At 36.8% G+C, this 19,504-nt stretch overlaps 1 protein-coding gene and 1 pseudogene across 1 annotated transcript; both read left to right on the top strand.

The window, feature by feature from the left end:
* The first annotated feature begins 1,663 nt into the window (after nt 1-1,663).
* On the top strand, nt 1,664-4,986 carry LOC145156425 (putative disease resistance protein RGA4; annotated as a pseudogene).
* LOC145157574 (putative disease resistance protein RGA4) lies at nt 1,759-2,744 on the top strand. The gene is made up of 2 exons (XM_079076601.1): nt 1,759-2,628; nt 2,685-2,744. Exons 1-2 carry the CDS (start codon nt 1,759-1,761, stop codon nt 2,742-2,744), a joined length of 930 nt encoding a protein of 309 aa, XP_078932727.1.
* Nucleotides 4,987-19,504: the final 14,518 nt, after the last annotated feature.

The raw sequence follows: 19,504 nt of genomic DNA, 5'->3' as shown, positions 1-19,504 counted from the left end.
AGCTAGGTAATACCCATACTTATATTCATTTCCATTCAAAACGTATGACATGTCTGGTGCTTTACCCTGCAAAATATTGTTAAATAAAGGAGACGCTTGAAGCACATTCAGGTCATTGTTGGACCCCGCCATACCAAAGAATGCATGTCAAAACCATAAGTCTTGTGAAACAACCGCCTCTAATATAACAGTTGGGACCCCATGATCACTTCGCGTGAATGTGTACAATCAATACTACTAAGCATCCCTGGAAAACCATGTTTAGCTTGATGCGCGGCATATGTTCGACATCACTTTTAGTCGGATGTCGCAAGTATATGTCACGGTAAAGCTCTATAACATACTCATGGAAAAGATATGTACATTTTCGACCCGTCCTCTCAGACATTTTCAAATACTCATCTGAAGCGTCTGCGGTTATGTCATATGCCAATTGTCTAAGAGCGGCCGTACATTTTTGTATTGTAGTAAAACTACGTTTACCTCTAGTATCCCATCGTAATTGGAAAAACTCATAATTACGTTCCAAATCTCTAGCTATACATAAGAATAAATTTCTACAAATACGGAAACGTTCTTCAAATTTCGATAGGTCATATAAACTATCTGGGGCAAAATAAACACGTACCAAAAGTTCATTTGCCGTCTCTCGATCGCGGTTAATCCATTTTCTATGCTTCTTCTCGGGGTGTGAACTTTCGCCTCTCTCATGAATCATATCTTGTGCTGCAGACAATAGTGTGTGCAAATCCAACTCGTCATCATAATCGCTATGCATTTTTCGTTGTTATTTACAGACAAGTACTGACGTTACAAACGTTTTAATTTCACATTTATCCTTATCAAATTAATGTATTATGTTAGTTTATTAAATTTATATAACAAAATACATATTGTCAGTGAATTCTATTGCTAAATAGATTTTATTAATGCATCTAAAATGACAATGGTTTTAAATACTACTAATTTATATTTTGTTTCTAATTCATCATAAAGAAAATATAATGTGTTTATTGTATATACTAATATTATTACATATCTTTATTATGCGATAAAGCATTTGCTATAAAATTCCTACAAATTTGTATAAACTAATTTAAAACACTAATTAAGTACAAACTAATAATACAAAACAATAAATCTTATCAAAATGTGGGCAACATTTATTCTAAATTTTATTTCCTCGTATATTTTTAATCTTTTGATTTGGTTGTCTCTAATGTATGTAAAAGTTGAATATATATTCCGCTTGAACGGATACATGTCTAAGTGTATTTAGAGCGTTTAACGTTAATATACGTATTGTTATAGATACTTTTATCTTGTCATTTAATTTTTAATTTTTTATACAATTACTTGCATTTATAATTTACTGAAGCTCTCGTAATGAGTTGGTCTCATATTACAATAAAACTTGTTTTAAAATTAAGGTGAAAATAAACCGGCGTATATGTTTGTTTATACTATATATTACATATAAAAACTATGTGAAAAAACCAAATGGATATATAAATAGAAAATAAAAAATTAAGAAATGACTAAAGGACGCCTTTAAAAGGACTTTTGATTTGTTTCCGCTGCACATTTCTCTGGCTTCTTTCCATCTCTCTCTCTCTCTCTCTCTCTCTCTCTCTCTCTTTTTCTCTTTCTTTCTTCCACCATCTCACTCTCTCGTTTTCTCAACAGTGTAAATGGCTGAATCTTTACTCACTTTCGCTGCCCAAGAGATACTGAAAAAGGCGGCGTCTATGGCTGCCTATGAACTCGCCATTGCTTGGGGTGAAAAGCCTTCATGGAACATTGGACCTGGTTCGTGCCAAGTTGCAAGAGGCGGAGAGACAAAACGGATCAGAGGCTGTGATGGTGTGGCTGAAGCAGCTAAGAGATGTTGTAGGCGAAGCTGATGACGTGTTGGACGAGGTTGATTACGAAATGTTGAGGCATCAGATAAATAAACGAGATCAGGTGGCTAAAAAGGTATCGTGTCTTCCTAGCTTGAAAAGATTTTCATTTCGAAATGAAATAGGTCATAAAATCCAAAACATCAATGAAGCGTTGCTCGAGATCAATCTAGAAGCACACCGCTTAGGACTACAAAATGAAAAGCCTGTTGACCCTGTTCCGGATGGCCTCTATCGGGAGACTATTCCACATCTAGAAGAATTCAAAATTGTTGGGAGAGATGATGATCAACTACGTATCATTGAGGTTTTAACCCAATCAACAAACGAAGAAAAACTTACAATTGTTCCTATTGTGGGAATGGGCGGTATTGGGAAGACAGCTTTGGCTAAGCTGGTTTACAATGATCAAAAAATTGAGAAACATTTTGGTGTGAGAGCATGGTTGTGTGTGTCGGTTAAGGTTGACATTAACACACTTCTCACAAAGATCTATGAATCTCTTGCTGGAAAGAAACCTGAGTCGGACTCTAAGGTCAATTTAATTAAAAGCCTTGAAGAGAAGTTGGGATCAAAAAGATATTTTCTGGTCTTGGATGATGTTTGGGTTGAAGAGAGGCCATATTGGGAAGAGTTTAGGAGATGTATGCTAGGTGTAAACTCACAAAATGGAAGTGGCATTCTTGTCACTACACGGAAACTTGAAATCGGAACTATTGGAATGAAGGCTGATTCATGTCTTTTAAAAGGTCTTTCTGATGATCATTGTTGGGACATCTTTAGAGAAAGAGCGTTTGTGACAAGCACATCACCATCTCCAGAACTGGAGGAGATAGGCCGTGAGATTAAAGTGTGGTGGTTTACCATTTCTATTAAATGTAATAGGTGGCATGTTGGCAAATTACAATGACATAGAGAAGTGGTTGTCCATAAAAAATAGCAACGTTTGGGATCTGGAAGAAGAAAGGGATAGAGTTCAAAAGAGTTTGGAGCTGAGCTTTGATAATCTCCCCAATTCTATCATCAAGCAGTGCTTTGCATATTGTTCCATCTTTGAGAAAGATACACTCATGGAAAGGGAAGAACTGGTCCGAATTTGGATGGCTTTAGGATTGGTTCGAGTGGATGAGGAAAGAAACAAGGAGATGGAGGATGTGGGGAATGATATTTTTCAAATTTTGGTCAGCAATTCATTGTTCCAAGGTGTTGAAAGGGATGAGTATGGTCACATCACTCATTGTAACATGCATGATCTTTCATTATCACTTTCAAAACATGATAGCCTAGGTCTGGTGGATGCTACTGATGATGATATTGCATGTATCCCTCTTGTTAAACATCTTGCTTTTTACCAAGAACAGAATGAGGATGATGAATTCACAGCCAAGGTTTCTATGTTCATTGAAAGGAATACAGTGGCTAGAACTTTGCATACATTTTTCATCAAAGGTGAAGTTGAGAAGAAATTTTCATTTCAACCATTAAAGTGCATGCGAATCCTAAAGCTCAAAAGATGTTGGCTAGAGAAGATAGACGACTCAATTGGAGAGTTGGTGCATCTCACGTATCTTGATTTGTCATTACCAGGATCAGTGTTCTTCCTGAATCGATTGGTAAATTATACCACTTGCAAACTCTGAAGTTGCAAGGTTGCGATGATCTCAAGAAGTTTCCAAAAACCATGAGAAATTTGATAAGCCTGCGGTATTTCATGTGTGATGAAGATATTCCCACCTATGTCCTTAGACAGTTGATTTGTCTTCGAAAACTGTCTTCGGTCAAAGTGGTTGGAAGGAAGGGACAAGGTATTGAAGAGCTACACCATTTGAATAACCTTACTGGAAAGCTCTGTATTTCCAATTTAGAAAATGTTAGGAGCAAAGAGGATGCTGTCAAGGCAGATTTATCTAGCAAGAAAAATTTACGCGAGATTGAATTCAATTGGCATAGCAATGAAGGTGTATTGGAAGATGCCAACCGAAACGACAAGGATGTATTGGAAGGCTTGCAACCCCCTGGAGATGTGAAAATATTGACGATTAACTTTTTTTCCAGTGATAATTTTCCGGAATGGGTAATGACGATGGCAATCAATATCCATGGAAAAGAGACTCCCCTTGACAAGCTCGTGAAAATCAGATTAGATGGATGTAGGAGCTGCCTCTCTCTTCCGACGCTTGAGCACCTACCACATCTTCAGGATCTTGTGTTACTAGGGATGGACAACTTGACATGTTTAAGGAGTTCCGGTGTTACTGGATCAACCAAAGCCTTTATCTCCATCGTTGAGATCGCTCGCACTTTTAGATATGAAAAGACTGGAAAAGTGGATAGATGGAGCACCCAACAGCTCAAAAATGATATCGTCTGTCCTTGAGAAGTTGCTCATTAATTATTGCCCAAAGTTTATTCTCTTAGATGAATGCCATCCCCATCCTCTTGTGTACTTAGGGATATGGGACTGCAAAGGTCTGGAGTACATTAAGAGCATAAAAGGCCTCACATCTCTTGAATTTGTATTATCCGGTGCTGCCCTAGTCTTTTAGGAATAACCAATTTTCCCAACGAGTGTCATTCTTTGAAAACTTTGTCTATTAGCCATTGCGACGAACTGAGGGCCTTGCCTTGTGAAATGTTTGACTGTTTTGCCTTCTTAAATGAGTTGACACTTGGTCCGTTCTCGAAAGAGCTCGATTCTTTCCCGAGTCTCCAAGGCATCGAGAAGTTAAGTAACCATCTTCACGAGTTATGTTTGGAAGGTTGGGATCATTGGGATTCAATTCCCGAAGAAATACAACACCTCACCTCACTGACTGAGTTAACCATTACAGGATTTGGAATGCGAGAACTGCCCATGTGGTTAACCAGAATGTCATCTATCCGAAATTTGTGGTTCGATAACTGCATGGGGCTAAATAAAGAAACAGTTAGATGGGGAGCACCAAGGGAAGCAACTAATGTCAGACTAAATTATGAAAAGTACTGTTAATTATGGTTTATTACTCATTCCTCATGTTACTCACTAATAAACTCTCTTCTCACTTTCTCCTCCCTTGTGATCCAACTGAGACATTTGGCTTGTTATAGAGACAACTACAAAAGATGTGTAAAAGTCCAAACATTAATTTTATAAATTTGATACTTACACTTTATACTAAATATCACAAAACTCCTCTCTCACTTATTCCTTACAGCTACCGACTTTTAATTGCAATTGATGGACCAATTTTGCAACGTTCAGCTGCGCTTAGTATTTTCTCATATATAATTCATCATTGGACCAATTCATTGCATGATGGCTCTCGTTCATTATAACTGATCATTTCAACTATACTACTAATATGTTGAACTGCAATATAAGATTTCAAAATCTCTCATCCTTCTTTATGTTCATCTGCATAAACCATCAGTAAATGTTCCTTAGGATTATACACTTATCACTACTGTCAATATTTTTAATTTTAATGATGTATTAAATTTAATATCCTCTAAACACAAATAATAGTCAAGATGTAATGTTTAAACAGGTGGGTTAAGAATTTATTAGATGGTATTGGACTAGACACTCCGATAAATGGATATGTTGGGATTTGACAATAAAAGAGATAGCTACAGACTGCTAGTAACCACTAATTTCTATTATTCTACAATCATTATAATTTATAAGTGATCAAAATACCAAACGTCAATATAAATTATCAAAGTAAAACCAAGTGAAATACCAAATATGAAAACAAAAATTGTCAACCAAAATGAACATGTGGAGTTGTATTATTTCAAAAGGTGAGGGGACAACATAGACTTACAAATTAACCACACAAAGGTAAAACAAAAACATACATGTACATCTTTAGTTAACAGCTTAGACTTTCTAATTCTCCAACTTTATACCAGTTAACTAACTTCAACATATGTTCTAGGTTTCACGCCACCTGCCAATAAACTTGTCACGGACATATCAATGGTTGTATGTCATTGCTTCAACAAACCAAAATTTTTATACTAAACAAAAATCCTTACAAAAAAGAGCAGGTTTGTATACAAAAATTATAGTTATTTCCATAAAAGACCCTATATTTTGATTTTTTTTCTTTTGACCTAAAACTTTTTTCTTTTCCGAAAAAAACTCAACTTTTACCTATTACTTGTTATTGTAGACCCTGGTCACCAAAAGGGAAATTAAGTATTTTTATTTCATAAAAGACCCTACATTTTGTACTTTTTTCTAGTTTAGACCTAAAATGTTTTTTATTTCAAGACTAATTGTATCAAAAACGTGATTATAACCTTTTAGTTTAAACATAGACATCGATTTAAACAATGTAATTATTATGCCTATATTTATTTATGATTGGACAATTCTTTGTCCACATATATTTATTAAAAAAATGTAGTTGTAAAAGCTATTTCTTCACTACACCAAGTTCATGAAGCTTAATTTCGTCAAGGCATAAAAAACATAATTATATCCGTTTAGTTTAAATAATAGACAACGATTTAACTTTTGCATCTTTTGGCATCGTATTGATTTACGCATGAAACATTTTTTTTAAACCATTACAAATATATACAATGAAATTGTATAGTATAGTTTTTTTTCACAAGTGTAATATAAATAATAACAAAATGTTTTGTCTACATTTGAGAAAATTTACATTTTCTAGATCCAAAACCTTTTTTTCTATTATTGGTTTAATTAGTTTTTCAATTTCAATTACATAAAACAATTACCAAAAGCTAGGAGTTGAATACATAAACATGTGAAGTCAAATTTCCTAACAACACAAAAGAGACTTTATATAATTTTAAGATCATAAATTCAATAACCAATTGAGTACCAAGCACCTTCAAGCTTTTTTAAATTAAAATGAAATCCTAAATTTTATTTTGGTAATTATTATGATTATACTTGAGAATCAATAACCGCGATATACAAACACCATGTATTGATCTAAACACCATGTCTTAAACTTGAATCTGATATATCTAAACAAAACTATTACGAATGTTTAGGATTAATGTTTTTATATTTGTATTTGATATAATTATAACATATTATTCAATAATGGTAGAGCCGGTCCTGGAGATGTAAATATCCTCAAATGTCCGGGACGAGTCAGAGAAAAAGGGCCCCTGTCGCTATTATTAGTCTTTTATTTTTAAATAAATGTGTGTATATATATATATATATATATATATATATATATATATATATAATTGGGTCATGTGCAGCTACCCACTTTGCTCCCTCTACGCCCCCCATGAATAATGTGTTAATGCTACAAAATATTCTATGACTTTCGTTTAGGAGTATGATAGTGAGTGCGTTTGTTAACTGTTTTAAAAAATTGATTAAAAAATTCGACCAAAAAAATAATATAGAAAAGTGAGAGAGAGAAATATGTCCAAAATCACGAAATAAGTATAATAGACAAACTAAAAAAATTATTTTGTATACAGTTTGTTAAATTACATGGTATTTTTTTTCTATAAATAAAAAAGTTGTTATTATGCTAAAAGATTCTTCATAGCCATGTATTATCCATGTTACCAAAAAATATCAAATTAAGATTTTTTAGTTGTTATTAATTATATCTTTTACACAAAAATAAAATTTTGCAATTCTTCTAGGTTATATTCGCTCAAAAGATAATAGATTAGATAACATTTTTTAGTTTATACATGTATACGTTCTATTTTGGTGTAGTCAAGAAGTACATTATATATTGGTCTTGAAGATTATAACCAATTTTAAAGTTGAGTTATTTTGAAAAAAAATATTTTAGGTCTAAAATGGAAAAAACTATAAAATATAAGGTCTTTTATGAAAAAAAATACATACTTTACCTGTTGGTGACCTGCTAAGGGTCTGAAATAACAAGTAACAAGTAAAAGTTGGGTATTTTTCGGAAAAGAAAAAAAGTTCTACGTCTAAAAAGAAAAAAGTCAAAATATAAGGTCTTTTATAGAAATAACCCTAAAAATTAACACTATTAAATTTCAATCTCGCTGTGAATATATACAACTAAGAGCATAAGCTAGAATATCTTGCACTTTGAAACATAATCATATCTTATAAAAATGGTCTAATACTTTTTTTATAAGGCAACAACAAGGAGCGTTTTCACAACACTTGAAACCTAAAAAAAAAGTTTAAATCTTGCATTAAGGTTTCCTTTAATACGTGGAGAAAAAGGTAAAAAACAAAACACAGCTTCTATGCAACAAACAATGGCAATATCACAAATTATGTGAACCCATGTTTCAAGTTACCACAAATCTATGCATCCAAATTGGTAAACTATAGCTCTTGCCTTAATTACAACTCCAGCCTTCTGCAAGATCACTAATCATAACAATCGCTATGAATACCATCATTCAGACTAAATATGTCAAGTGGTCTACAAACGAACAAAAACAATGAGTGCTTAAATAAAATTTACCCATTTTTAGCAATTTACGAAGCCATGTTTCAAGTTTTAAAAAATTTATGCAACCAATTTGGTAAACTATAGCATAAACTGTCATCATTACAAAAATGGCTATATAGATAGGTAAAAAAATCCATCTTTGTTGCGTACATTAGAAAAAATATGCAACTTCACTACTAAAAAAAGTGTTTTACCATCATATTAAAACCATTAAAGAAAAAAATCATAACAAATAGGCATGAATGAAAAGCCATATTCTAGCAATAGTCTGGTATTGATTCAATCTTTAAACTGCAAAATGAAAGTTAAGTTAGCTTTATCTTTGCCAACATGATCTTGATCCTGTCAAAGTCATTAAGTGAGGCTCTCTTCTTCTGGACAACAAGCATTCTTCCACAAGAACTGCTCACTCACTTGTTCTTAGCATCTGCAATTAATCAATATTGAGGTATCTAAAAAGCCACAAGAACTTAGAAATCAATAAAGACACCATCATAAAAAGAATGCTAGACACAGTTTCTTCCAAATAAAAAAAAACCTATTAGCTCAATAAATATAAAACGTAATTAACATTTTGGAAATGTGTTGAGCTACATAATTTGTTACCCCGAAAAAACATTTCTTAAGTATCCTCCTGCTAATTTGAACATAGTATAGATCAAATCACTATATTAACCTAGCTCTTTGATATTCAACATGTTGGTATTTTGCAACAACCAAAGGGCCTAAAAAATGAAACCTAGTTACAACACCTAAAGCATAAACTTTCTCACTATGAGTACTAATCTAACCCTTAGCTCAACAAGTATAAAACCTAACATATTTGTAACGCTCTAAAATTTTCAAATAATCTCAAACTGGTGTGTACAATCGAGCCTTCGCCTTCCCGAAATCTACAAGAGTACCTGAAACACATTTCACACAACACGGTAAGCACGAAGCTTAGTGAGTTCTCCAAAATACCACACACAATAATTAGCCTCTCATGGCTATATCTTGATAAGGACCCTCTGGTCATGTGTCTCAGTGAAGACCCTCCGGTCCCACAGCTCGTGTTGAATCGTCTGGTCCTATCTCAATAATGCACAGGATAATATACAACATAAATCACAAGACAGAATGCATGGTATCACATATCTCAGTATAAGCACATAAGATCAACATATACGCAGAAGACTATAACATCATAAGTCACAAAGACAGTATGCATGATAACACACATCATAGTATAAACAAATAAGACCCTCCGATCAATAGCGTACTAAGACCCTCCGGCCAATAATGTACTAAGACCCTCTGGTCAATAATGAAAATAAGACCCTCCGGTCAATAACACGAATAAGACCCTCTGGTCACACATAAATTACCATATAGGTAAGTATAGTGAGAAGGCTCACCTCGCAGAGTAAGGCAATGTATTCCACACTCAAGTTGCTGGTCCAATCTTTGCCCCTCCATGGCCTCCAAAATCCACAGTTGACCAAAACCCTAAAATCAACGGAAGTCAACACTCAAGACTGACCCATCTCTAAATATCAACGGGAGTCAACACTCAAGTCAACAGTTCATGTTGACTCAACTCGCCGAGTACAGCTCATGAACTCGTCGAGTTCCTCTGAATTCAGTAAATCGCGAAAACCCAAGTCGACTCGCCGAGTTGCTGGCCAACTCGTCGAGTCCATGTAGTATCCAGAAGACCAGGAAAAACCCTAACAACTCGTTGAGTTGTCCCATCAACTCACCGAGTTCGCTCCAAATCCAAGGACGGGTAAAACCCTCTCAACTCGTCGAGTTGTCTCACCAACTCGCCGAGTCTGTAACGCGTCCAGACCATCGGGGTAACCCTAACCGACTCGTCGAGTCAGTTCACCAACTCGCCAAGTCCCTTCAGTCAAATATCTCATTCAGATGATTTCAGGCAGAAATGATGTCTCATACTCTGGATCTATCCTTCCAAGGCCCACTTATCATGTAAAGCTGCAAGCTTTACGTCCTTGCATGGCATATAGGGCTCAAAATGCAAAAATAAGCTCCATAAAAGGGCTTCTTGCATGGAGACTTTCCCAAAACTTGATAAAACTCGGATCTTTGGGCTCATGGGACCTCAATATGTCAAGATATGGAGGTTTCAACCTCATGACATGCTCAAGTAATTCAATAACCAAAAGATGGATGGGAGAAAACCCTAAAACTCCTTAAAATGAGATCTAATAAAAGGAATGGTCAAGTTATAAGCTTTTTACCTCAAATCAGAAGCTAGTCACTGAAGAACACGGGACCCAACAGTCCCTCCTCGATCCAAACAGTGTTCCTTTACAAATCTCCTTCCAAAATGCACAAGAACACTCAAATTTCTCTCTCTCTCTCTCTCTCTCTCTCTCTCTCTCTCACACACACACACACAACGAGTTCAACTGACCTAGGGTTTCTCACAAGGCTCTCAAGTGACGAGGGAGGCAGATATGAAGGATTTAGGTGTTAGATAAGGTGTCTAAGTCCATAACTTATTTGGTATATACTTGACCCGACCCGGCATGGTCCATTTGGGTTGCACTTCATCCGAACTATTTATATGGATAATATTACGAGAATAGTATATTTGTGACTTATTAATATATTATAAGTTATAATATATTAATATATGAAATCGTATTATTTAACTAGTATTGATCTTAAATTAATTATGAATTAATTTAGTGATCAAAAGGTGACTAATTAAATATGAGCTATTATATTTATATAGTGTGGGCTAATACTCATTATAAAATGGGCTAAGCTTACATGGGAGTCCATGGATGATCCATGGAGCTTTTAACCCATGGATCCTTGGAAAAGGAAAAGACATGGGTTATTAGGGTTTGCATGGTTCATAACCCTAATCATCTACACTATATAAAGAGGCTTGTGGTGCTTGAAAAGACACTATGTGTGTGTGCATAAGAGTGGCTGATTTCTAGAGTGTTAGTATACTCTCTCATAAGTTTTCCAAGTTTGTGGTGATTTTTTATTACCATTTGAGGCATTCACATTATTGGTGCTAGGCTCTCAAACTTCTAAGGAATCAACTCACTACTAAAGGTATGTTATTCTTCTAGTATCTTTTATGATTAAAAGTACCCCTTGCATGCTAGATAGGTTATGGACCTTGGAAAATTATTTTGCATGTATTTTAGATAAACATAGATCCAAGGTTTCTAGGGTTGCATGAACACCTTAGGAGTGTTAGTTTGCTCAAAACCCAACAGTGGTATCATAGACTAGGCTTGTTTGTTTGATACTTGATGCAAAATAGCTGAAAAAGTCGAAATTTTTGTTGTCTGAACAGGGGACTCGCCGATTCCATGGGGGGACTCGAAGAGTCCATGTACAAATTCATCCTACTCGTCGAGTAGGTTACTGCACTCGACGAGTAGGAGGCTCTGAATGTAGTTTTTCGACTTTTGTTGCTGGAAATGGACTAGAAACATTACCCTACACTGTTTTGATGTTTTAAAACCTATTTTAGATGATGTAATGTTTATGCTAATCCATTTACAATGACCAATATCAAAATTACATGTTTATATGTGTTCATATGTTCTTGAAATTTTGATATGATGTTCATGTTCTTATGAATTATTGTTAGATCATAGGAATTATTTGCTAAATTGTTTATTGATTAATTCTTGATCATTTATGTGTTTTAATGGAGTCCATAATTTGTCCTCAAGTTATGGATTTCCAAAGGTCACTTTCTTTTATGCACATTTAAAACACATAGGTTACATGAAAATGAAGAGTCTTCATTTTTATGAATCTTTAATTCATAAGTTATGAAATGAAAAGTTTGGAATAGTTTCAAAACTTGTCCTGAAGTTTTGGAATTTGTAAAGTTTCACACACTTTAATACACTTTAATTCCAACCCTTAGAGTTTTAAAAGTTAAAATTCAACCCTTATACTATTTATAACATTAATGGTTAATTATCATATATATGTATAAGATTAAGTCGTTTTACCGTTAGTAGGCCTCATTCACGAAGTCGGTCTATAAGGGGGTATAAGGTTGTTGCCTATAAAATGGCAGCTTAATGGGTGTCCATTCTCACCCATCGCTTCCTTGATCGGTGGAGGGTCGTTAGCCGAACGGGTAGGACAATGACTTTAAAATCTCATTAAAAGTATAATGAATATTATAAAGTAACTAAATGCTTTTATAAATTCCCAATCTTAGTTACTTTAGGAAAATGTGAAAATGGTGCTAACCCATGAAATTCACACTTTGTACCTTACCAAGTCGTTGGTGGAGCGTGTGTTGTTAACCGGCACGCTAACTTGGACTAGTAAGGATCATGAAGGGTGACTTAATGTTTATCATAGTTCGGTGGAGCGCGTGTGGTTAACCGGCACATTGATTAGGTGATAATATTAAGGGTACCAAGTGAATTTGCATGGTTATTCACACTTTGTTTTGTGATCCTCGGCATCCCAGTCACAAAACTTGAAGGGCACAATCGATATTGAAACATGCCATTGAAAAGTTCAATGAATCTTAAAAGAATCTAGGAATTTCAAAACATATTATACCTAATAATTCATTTCGTTTTCATGGTGGAAATTGGTGAATCTTCATTCACCTACCTTCAAATATGTTATAGCTTAGATTACGGCATCCCTCTTCTAAGTTATAATATATTGTGTTGGATCCTAGCCTTAATATTACATTTGCGTGTCTTATTAAGGATTCAATATATCTAATCTAAACTTGTTTTCTTCTTTTCAGATGTCTTCCAACAACAATGCTTCGGGGTGTAACCCTACTGGCTCCTTCTCTCTCATGAACCTTTGTGGGAGGGTCATCTTTGATGGTTCCAACTTCATGGATTGGATCCGGAACATCAGGATGGTTACTCGTTCCGATAACAAGGAATATGTCCTCGATAAGGAGCTAAAAGAGCTTGTTGAGTCCACTGCTACTCCTGAGGAGATCGCTGAATACAGGACACATGAGAGAGATGCCACCAAAGTGGCATGCATCATGATGGCCACAATGACAGCCGAACTCCAAAAGTCCTATGAGGACTATTACCCTTTTGAGATGCATCAGGATCTGATGGAAAGGTACCATCAGAGTGCTCGTCAAGAGCGGTATGAAATAATCTCATCCATGATAACAACCCGTATGAAGGATAGCGAACCAATCACGGGCCACATGCAGAAAATGCAAAGGTATGTGGACCGTTTACTGAAACTGAATGTGAACTTTCCAGAGGAGTTGGCAATTGATATCATTTTGCACTCCTTACCCTCGTGTTATGATCAATTTCGCATTACATACCACATGAACAAGGAGGAAGTCACACTCAGTAAGCTTCAAGGACTTCTGAAGACCGCCGAAAGTGGTCTTAAAAGTAAGTCGGTTGCTACTCCTACTCCTACAACTACCCCTGTTTTGGCTATCGGGCAAGGCAAAGGGAAGAAGAGGAAGCACCCTTCGAAGGGTACCAAGGGAAAGTCTCAAAGGCTCCTCATCTAGAACCAAAGGTGGTTCTATCATTCCTTCTGCCATCCCTAAGCATGCTGATTGCTTCTACTGTCAGAATAAGGGGCACTGGAAGCGAAACTGCCCTAAGTACTTGCAGGACGTCAAGGATGGGAAAGTGAAACCATCCCATGCAGGTATTTGCACTATATTGTCTAATAACTCACCATATTCTAACTCTTGGGTGCTTAATACAGGATGTGGTATTCACATATGTTCTGATTTGTAGGGCCTAAGAAGAAGTGAGGATGTGGAGCACGGGAAGATAAACTTAATCATGTGGAATAGGAAGATTTCACCTGTTACCAAGATTGGAGTTTATACTTTGTTGCTAGATAGTGGGTTAAAGTTAGATTTGAATAAATGTGTGTACTCGTCAGAAATGGAGAGGAATATTATTTCCTTTCATGCTTTGTACAAACAAGGTTTTACCTTTTCTTTTGATAATCAAGTTGGTAGTATTAATGCTTTCTTTAATAATGTTCTTTATTTTAAAGCATTACCTTGTGATGGCGTGTATGAAGCTGTATCGGTTGTAGATAATTTAGGAAATAATGTACTGTGTATTGATTCTTCTACTAGCTTGGATAAAGCATCATTGTGGGATTGTCGTCTTGGACATGTAAGCAAGAAACGCATAGGACAGCTCCAAAAGGATGGAGTCTTGGAGTCGTTCGACCTTAAGTCGGATGATAGTTGTGAATCTTGTCTACTTGGAAAAATGACAAAATCACCCTTCACTGGTACTTGTGCAAGGGGTGAGGGTTTGTTGGAACTTATACATACTGATGTATGTGGACCATTCAAAACCGCCACAAGGGATGCCAATCGCTATTATGTGACTTTTATTGATGATTTCAGTAGATATGGTTATGTCTACTTAATCAAACATAAGTCAGAAACTTTTGAAAGGTTTAAAGAGTTTAAACAGGAAGTAGAAAATCAATTGGGCAGGAACATTAAGATGCTTCAATCCGATCGAGGTGGTGAGTATCTTAGCACTGAGTTCCTCGACTATCTTAAGGAGTGTGGGATTGTCTCACCATTGACACCTCCCAGGACACCACAACTGAATGGTGTGGCTTAGAGGCGTAATCGAACCTTGTTGGACATGGTTCGCTCTATGATGAGTCGAGCTTCGCTACCAATCTCTTTTTGGGGGTATGCCTTAGAGACTGCCGCCCACATCCTTAATCTAGTCCCTACAAAGAAGGTTGCCAAAACACCTCATGAGATGTGGACTGGGAAAGTTCCCAATTTGGACCAAATCAAGATTTGGGGTTGCGAGGCTTTCGTGAGGCGCGAGACTCATGATAAGCTCGAACCTAGAAGTGAAAGGTGTATTTTCATCGGCTACCCACAAAAATCCTTTGGTTACCTCTTCTATAGACCCAGTGAGAATGTTGTCTTTGTGGCAAGGAGAGGGGTCTTTCGAGAGAGAGAATTTATAAGCCAAGGAGACAGTGGGAGGCAAATCGACCTTGAAGAAATTCAAGAGTCAATTGGTGAAGGAACCTCAGACACTAGCAATCAACCTAAGGAGGAAACTCCTGTTGACTCGACTGACGAGTCTGTACCTCCGAGGCGTTCCACAAGGGTTAGGAACATACCTGAGTTTTATTATGGATTTCATATTACTACGGAAGGTGATACATTTATCAGTGATAGTACACTGGTAAATCTGGATGTAACCTAACAGTTTTAAGGAATCCATGGCAGGCCCGGAGTCTGTTAAATGGAAGGAGGCTATGGACAGTAAGATACAGTCCATGTATGACAATCAAGTTTGGAACTTGGTTGACAATGTACCAGTCCGTAAGACAGTCGGGTGCAAATGGATCTTCAAGAAGAAGAACGACATGGATAGGAAGGTGCACACTTATAAAGCGCGACTGGACGCGAAGGGTTTTACTCAAACTCAGGGTATTGATTATGATGAAACCTTTTCACCAGTAGCAAAGATTAAGTCTATTAGGGTTATGCTAGCCATTGCTGCATTTCATGATTATTATATATGGCAAATGGATGTCAAAACCGCTTTCCTTAACGGAAAGTTGGCTGAGGATGTTTACATGAATCAGCCAGAGGGTTTTGTCAGTGCAGAGTACCCCAATAGAGTGTGCAAGCTTGAGAAATCCATTTATGGATTGAAACAAGCATCTCGAAGCTGGAATCTTTGTTTCGATGAGAAGGTCAAAGAGTTTGGCTTCTCGAGAAGTGAAGATGAGTCTTGCGTGTATGTCAGAGCTAGTGGGAGCATAGTTAACTTTTTGGTGTTGTATGTAGATGACATACTACTCATAGGAAATGACGTCCCAACCTTGCAGGAGGTTAAATCCTGGCTTGGGAAGTGCTTTGCTATGAAGGACCTTGGAGAAGCTGCCTATATCCTAGGGATAAGGATATTAAGAGAAATGAGTAAAAGACTAATTGGACTTAGTCAGAGTATCTACCTGGATAAAGTGTTGAAAAGGTTCAACATGCAGAATTCCAAGAAAGGAGAATTACCGATCCAAAGCAATGCTAAACTGAGCAAGGCTCAGAGCCCGAGTACAGAGGCTGAGATAGCTGAGATGAGTCGATTACCTTATGCTTCCGCTGTTGGCTCGATCATGTATGCTATGACTTGTACCCGTCCTGATGTGGCCTTCGCTTTGAGCATGGTCAGCAGATATCAGGGGAACCCTGACAAGGCTCATTGGACTGCGATAAAGAATATTCTCAAGTACCCACAGAGGACTAAGGATTGGATCCTTACCCTTGGTGGGAGTGATGACTTCAGAGTAGTAGGGTATAGTGATGCTAGTTTTCAGACTGATAGGGATAACTTCCACTCTCAGTCGGGCTGGGTCTTTACCCTAAATGGAGGGCAATCACTTGGAAGAGTTCCAAGCAGGAGACAGTAGCTGATTGGACTTGTGAATCAGAGTACATAGCAACGAGTGAAGCGGCAAAGGAGGCGATATGGCTGAAGAACTTGATCGGAGATCTTGGAGTTGTACCAGCTATTAAGGAGCCTATGGAGATTTTCTGTGACAGTAATAGTGTGGTTGCCTTAGCCAAGGAACCAAGAGATCATGGCAGATCCCGACACATTGACAGAAAATATCACTTCATAAGACACAAGATAGAAGAAGGACTCCTCGTGGCAAAGAGAGTATCGTCGGATGAGAACCCTGCAGACCCCCTTACGAAGGGACTGACGAGGGTTAGGCATTTGCAGCATGCGAGGCGCATCGGGCTGAGGGACGATATTAGTTTTACAGATTAGATAGTTATTACTGAAACTTGTAAAATGTAATTGACGTTTGATGATGAGTAAAACTTGTTATTTATTTATGAGTAAGGTGTTACTATCATTGTCAATTATTTACTATTGTTTTAGTTTTGCATGTTTTGACTTCCAGAATAATAAATTTATTCAAATTTTCCACAGTCGGTCATATGTCGGGAGTTGGTATGAATCAAGACTGTCATGAATTGGGATTGTAGATGACTAAAGGTGTTTAGCCATAGCAATGGTTGCTACAACATTCATGAGTGCTTATAAGTTATGAGTATTGGAATAAACCCACGCTCACTTGTATCACTTCATGGAATTTATCTCGAGTGATCGTAAGACGGTAATATCATATAAGTCTTCAAACCTAGAGATATGAGTTGTTGCCTATGAGTTGGTTGTGCATTGATTGCGAAAACGCATCAGTAACTTGATGTTATAAAACGTGCCTTTGTGTACAATTCAACAAGTAGTAGAACAAGCATATGAGTTGAAGTTTATCTGTTCCTTCTTGGATTAGAAGTGATATCTGGGCCCCTCGATGATTTTGTTTTGACCTATGTACCGGGCCCGGTCAGAACTAAATTGATGTGTTCGATTAAGTTCTTTGTCAAACAAATCGGAAATCGGGAAACAAACTGTTGGACAATAAGTAGGACATTGTTCCATGTATTTGTCCGGTTGATATCATGAGAGTAGAGGATTATATGATCACTTATCTAAAATGGTGCTTCATAGTTCAACAGAGTTTTCGAGAGCTACGATTGCCGGTTGGTTCGTGAAGCTATATAGGCAAATATAGTTATCAGACTTATCCAAGTAGGAGACTGTTGGATAAGGTGTCTAAGTCCATAACTTATTTGGTATTTACTTGACCCGACCCGGCATGGTCCATTTGGGTTGCACTTCATCCGAACTATTTATATGGATAATATTATGAGAATAGTATATTTGTGAGTTATTAATATATTATAAGTTATAATATATTAATATATGAAATTGTATTATTTAATTAGTATTGATCTTAAATTAATTATGAATTAATTTAGTGATCAAAAGGTGACTAATTAAATAATGGGCTATTATATTTATATAGTGTGGGCTAATACTCATCAGGAAATGGGCTAAGCTTGCATGGGAGTCCATGGATGATCCATAGAGCTTTTAACCCATGGATCCTTGGAAAAGGAAAAGAAATGGGTTATTAGGGTTTGCATGGTTCATAACCCTCATCATCTACACTATATAAAGAGGCTTGTGGTGCTTGAAAAAACACTATGTGTGTGTGCATAAGAGTGGCCGATTTCTAGAGTGTTAGTATAGTCTCTCATAAGTTTTCCAAGTTTGTGGTGATTTGTGATTTCCATTTGAGGCATTCACATTATTGGTGCTAGGCTCTCAAACTTCTAATGAACCAACTCACTACTAAAGGTAAGTAATTCTTCTAGTATCTTTTATGATTAAAAGTACCCCTTGCATGCTAGATAGGTTATGGACCTTGGAAAATTATTTTGCATGTATTTTAGACAAGCATAGATCCAAGGTTTCTAGGGTTGCATGAACACCTTAGGAGTGTTAGTTTGCTAAAAACCCAACATTAGGTCCTTTAAATAGGACACAAACCCTAAAAATTAGGGTTTCAATACACATACTCAACTCGTCGAGTCCAACTGTAACACCCAGAATCCAGAAGACCCGGAAAGGAAAGAAAAAACCTTAGTCAAAGGGGTCAACTCGTCGAGTCTAAGGAGGAACTCGACGAGTCGGAGCGTGTTCCGTGTCGTAGATTAAGTGACCGACTCTGCGAGTCGGCAAGTTGACTCGACGAGTTTGGTCTGGGTTTGGAAACCCTAATTTCGGGACTTGGTGCCCTATTTAAGCATCCTATTCTCCTCCCTAGGGTTTCATTTCCAACCTCTCTAGTCCATAACTAGAAACCCTAGCCACCAAACTCCATTGTTGAACTAGTTCTTGCCTTGAGAGTGAATTGAAGCTTGAAGAAGGAAGAAGGACCTTGGTGGTGCAAGAAGAAGCCATAGATCCAGAGTTGGGGTAGCATTGCAGATCATTTGAACATATAAAGCTTATACCTTGGCTGTTAATCATCTAGATTCCCTTTCTAGGTTGTATTTTCCCACTTTTGGGCCATTTCCAAGGCCAATCTGAGTATTGAGCCTTTGACGACGAAAAGGACTTCAGATCTGGGCATTTCTGAGCTTGAGGAGCTCTGAGTGGGTAGCTTTATCCAGCTATGGCTCCATTGCATGTCCTAGACCTTCATTTTAGCTTGGATTAAGAGTTTTAGCTCCATAGCACCTTGCATGCACGTAAAGTTAGCAACTTTACGTGCAATGCTAACATTAAAAGTCTA

Source organism: Lactuca virosa, chromosome 2, assembly GCF_052849685.1.
Source record: "Lactuca virosa cultivar CGN04683 chromosome 2, Lactuca_virosa_CGN04683_v6, whole genome shotgun sequence".
In the NCBI taxonomy this organism is placed as follows: domain Eukaryota; kingdom Viridiplantae; phylum Streptophyta; class Magnoliopsida; order Asterales; family Asteraceae; genus Lactuca; species Lactuca virosa.
The sequence above is the reverse complement of the archived record's forward strand: the minus strand, read 5'-3'. Positions and strand labels throughout refer to the sequence as shown.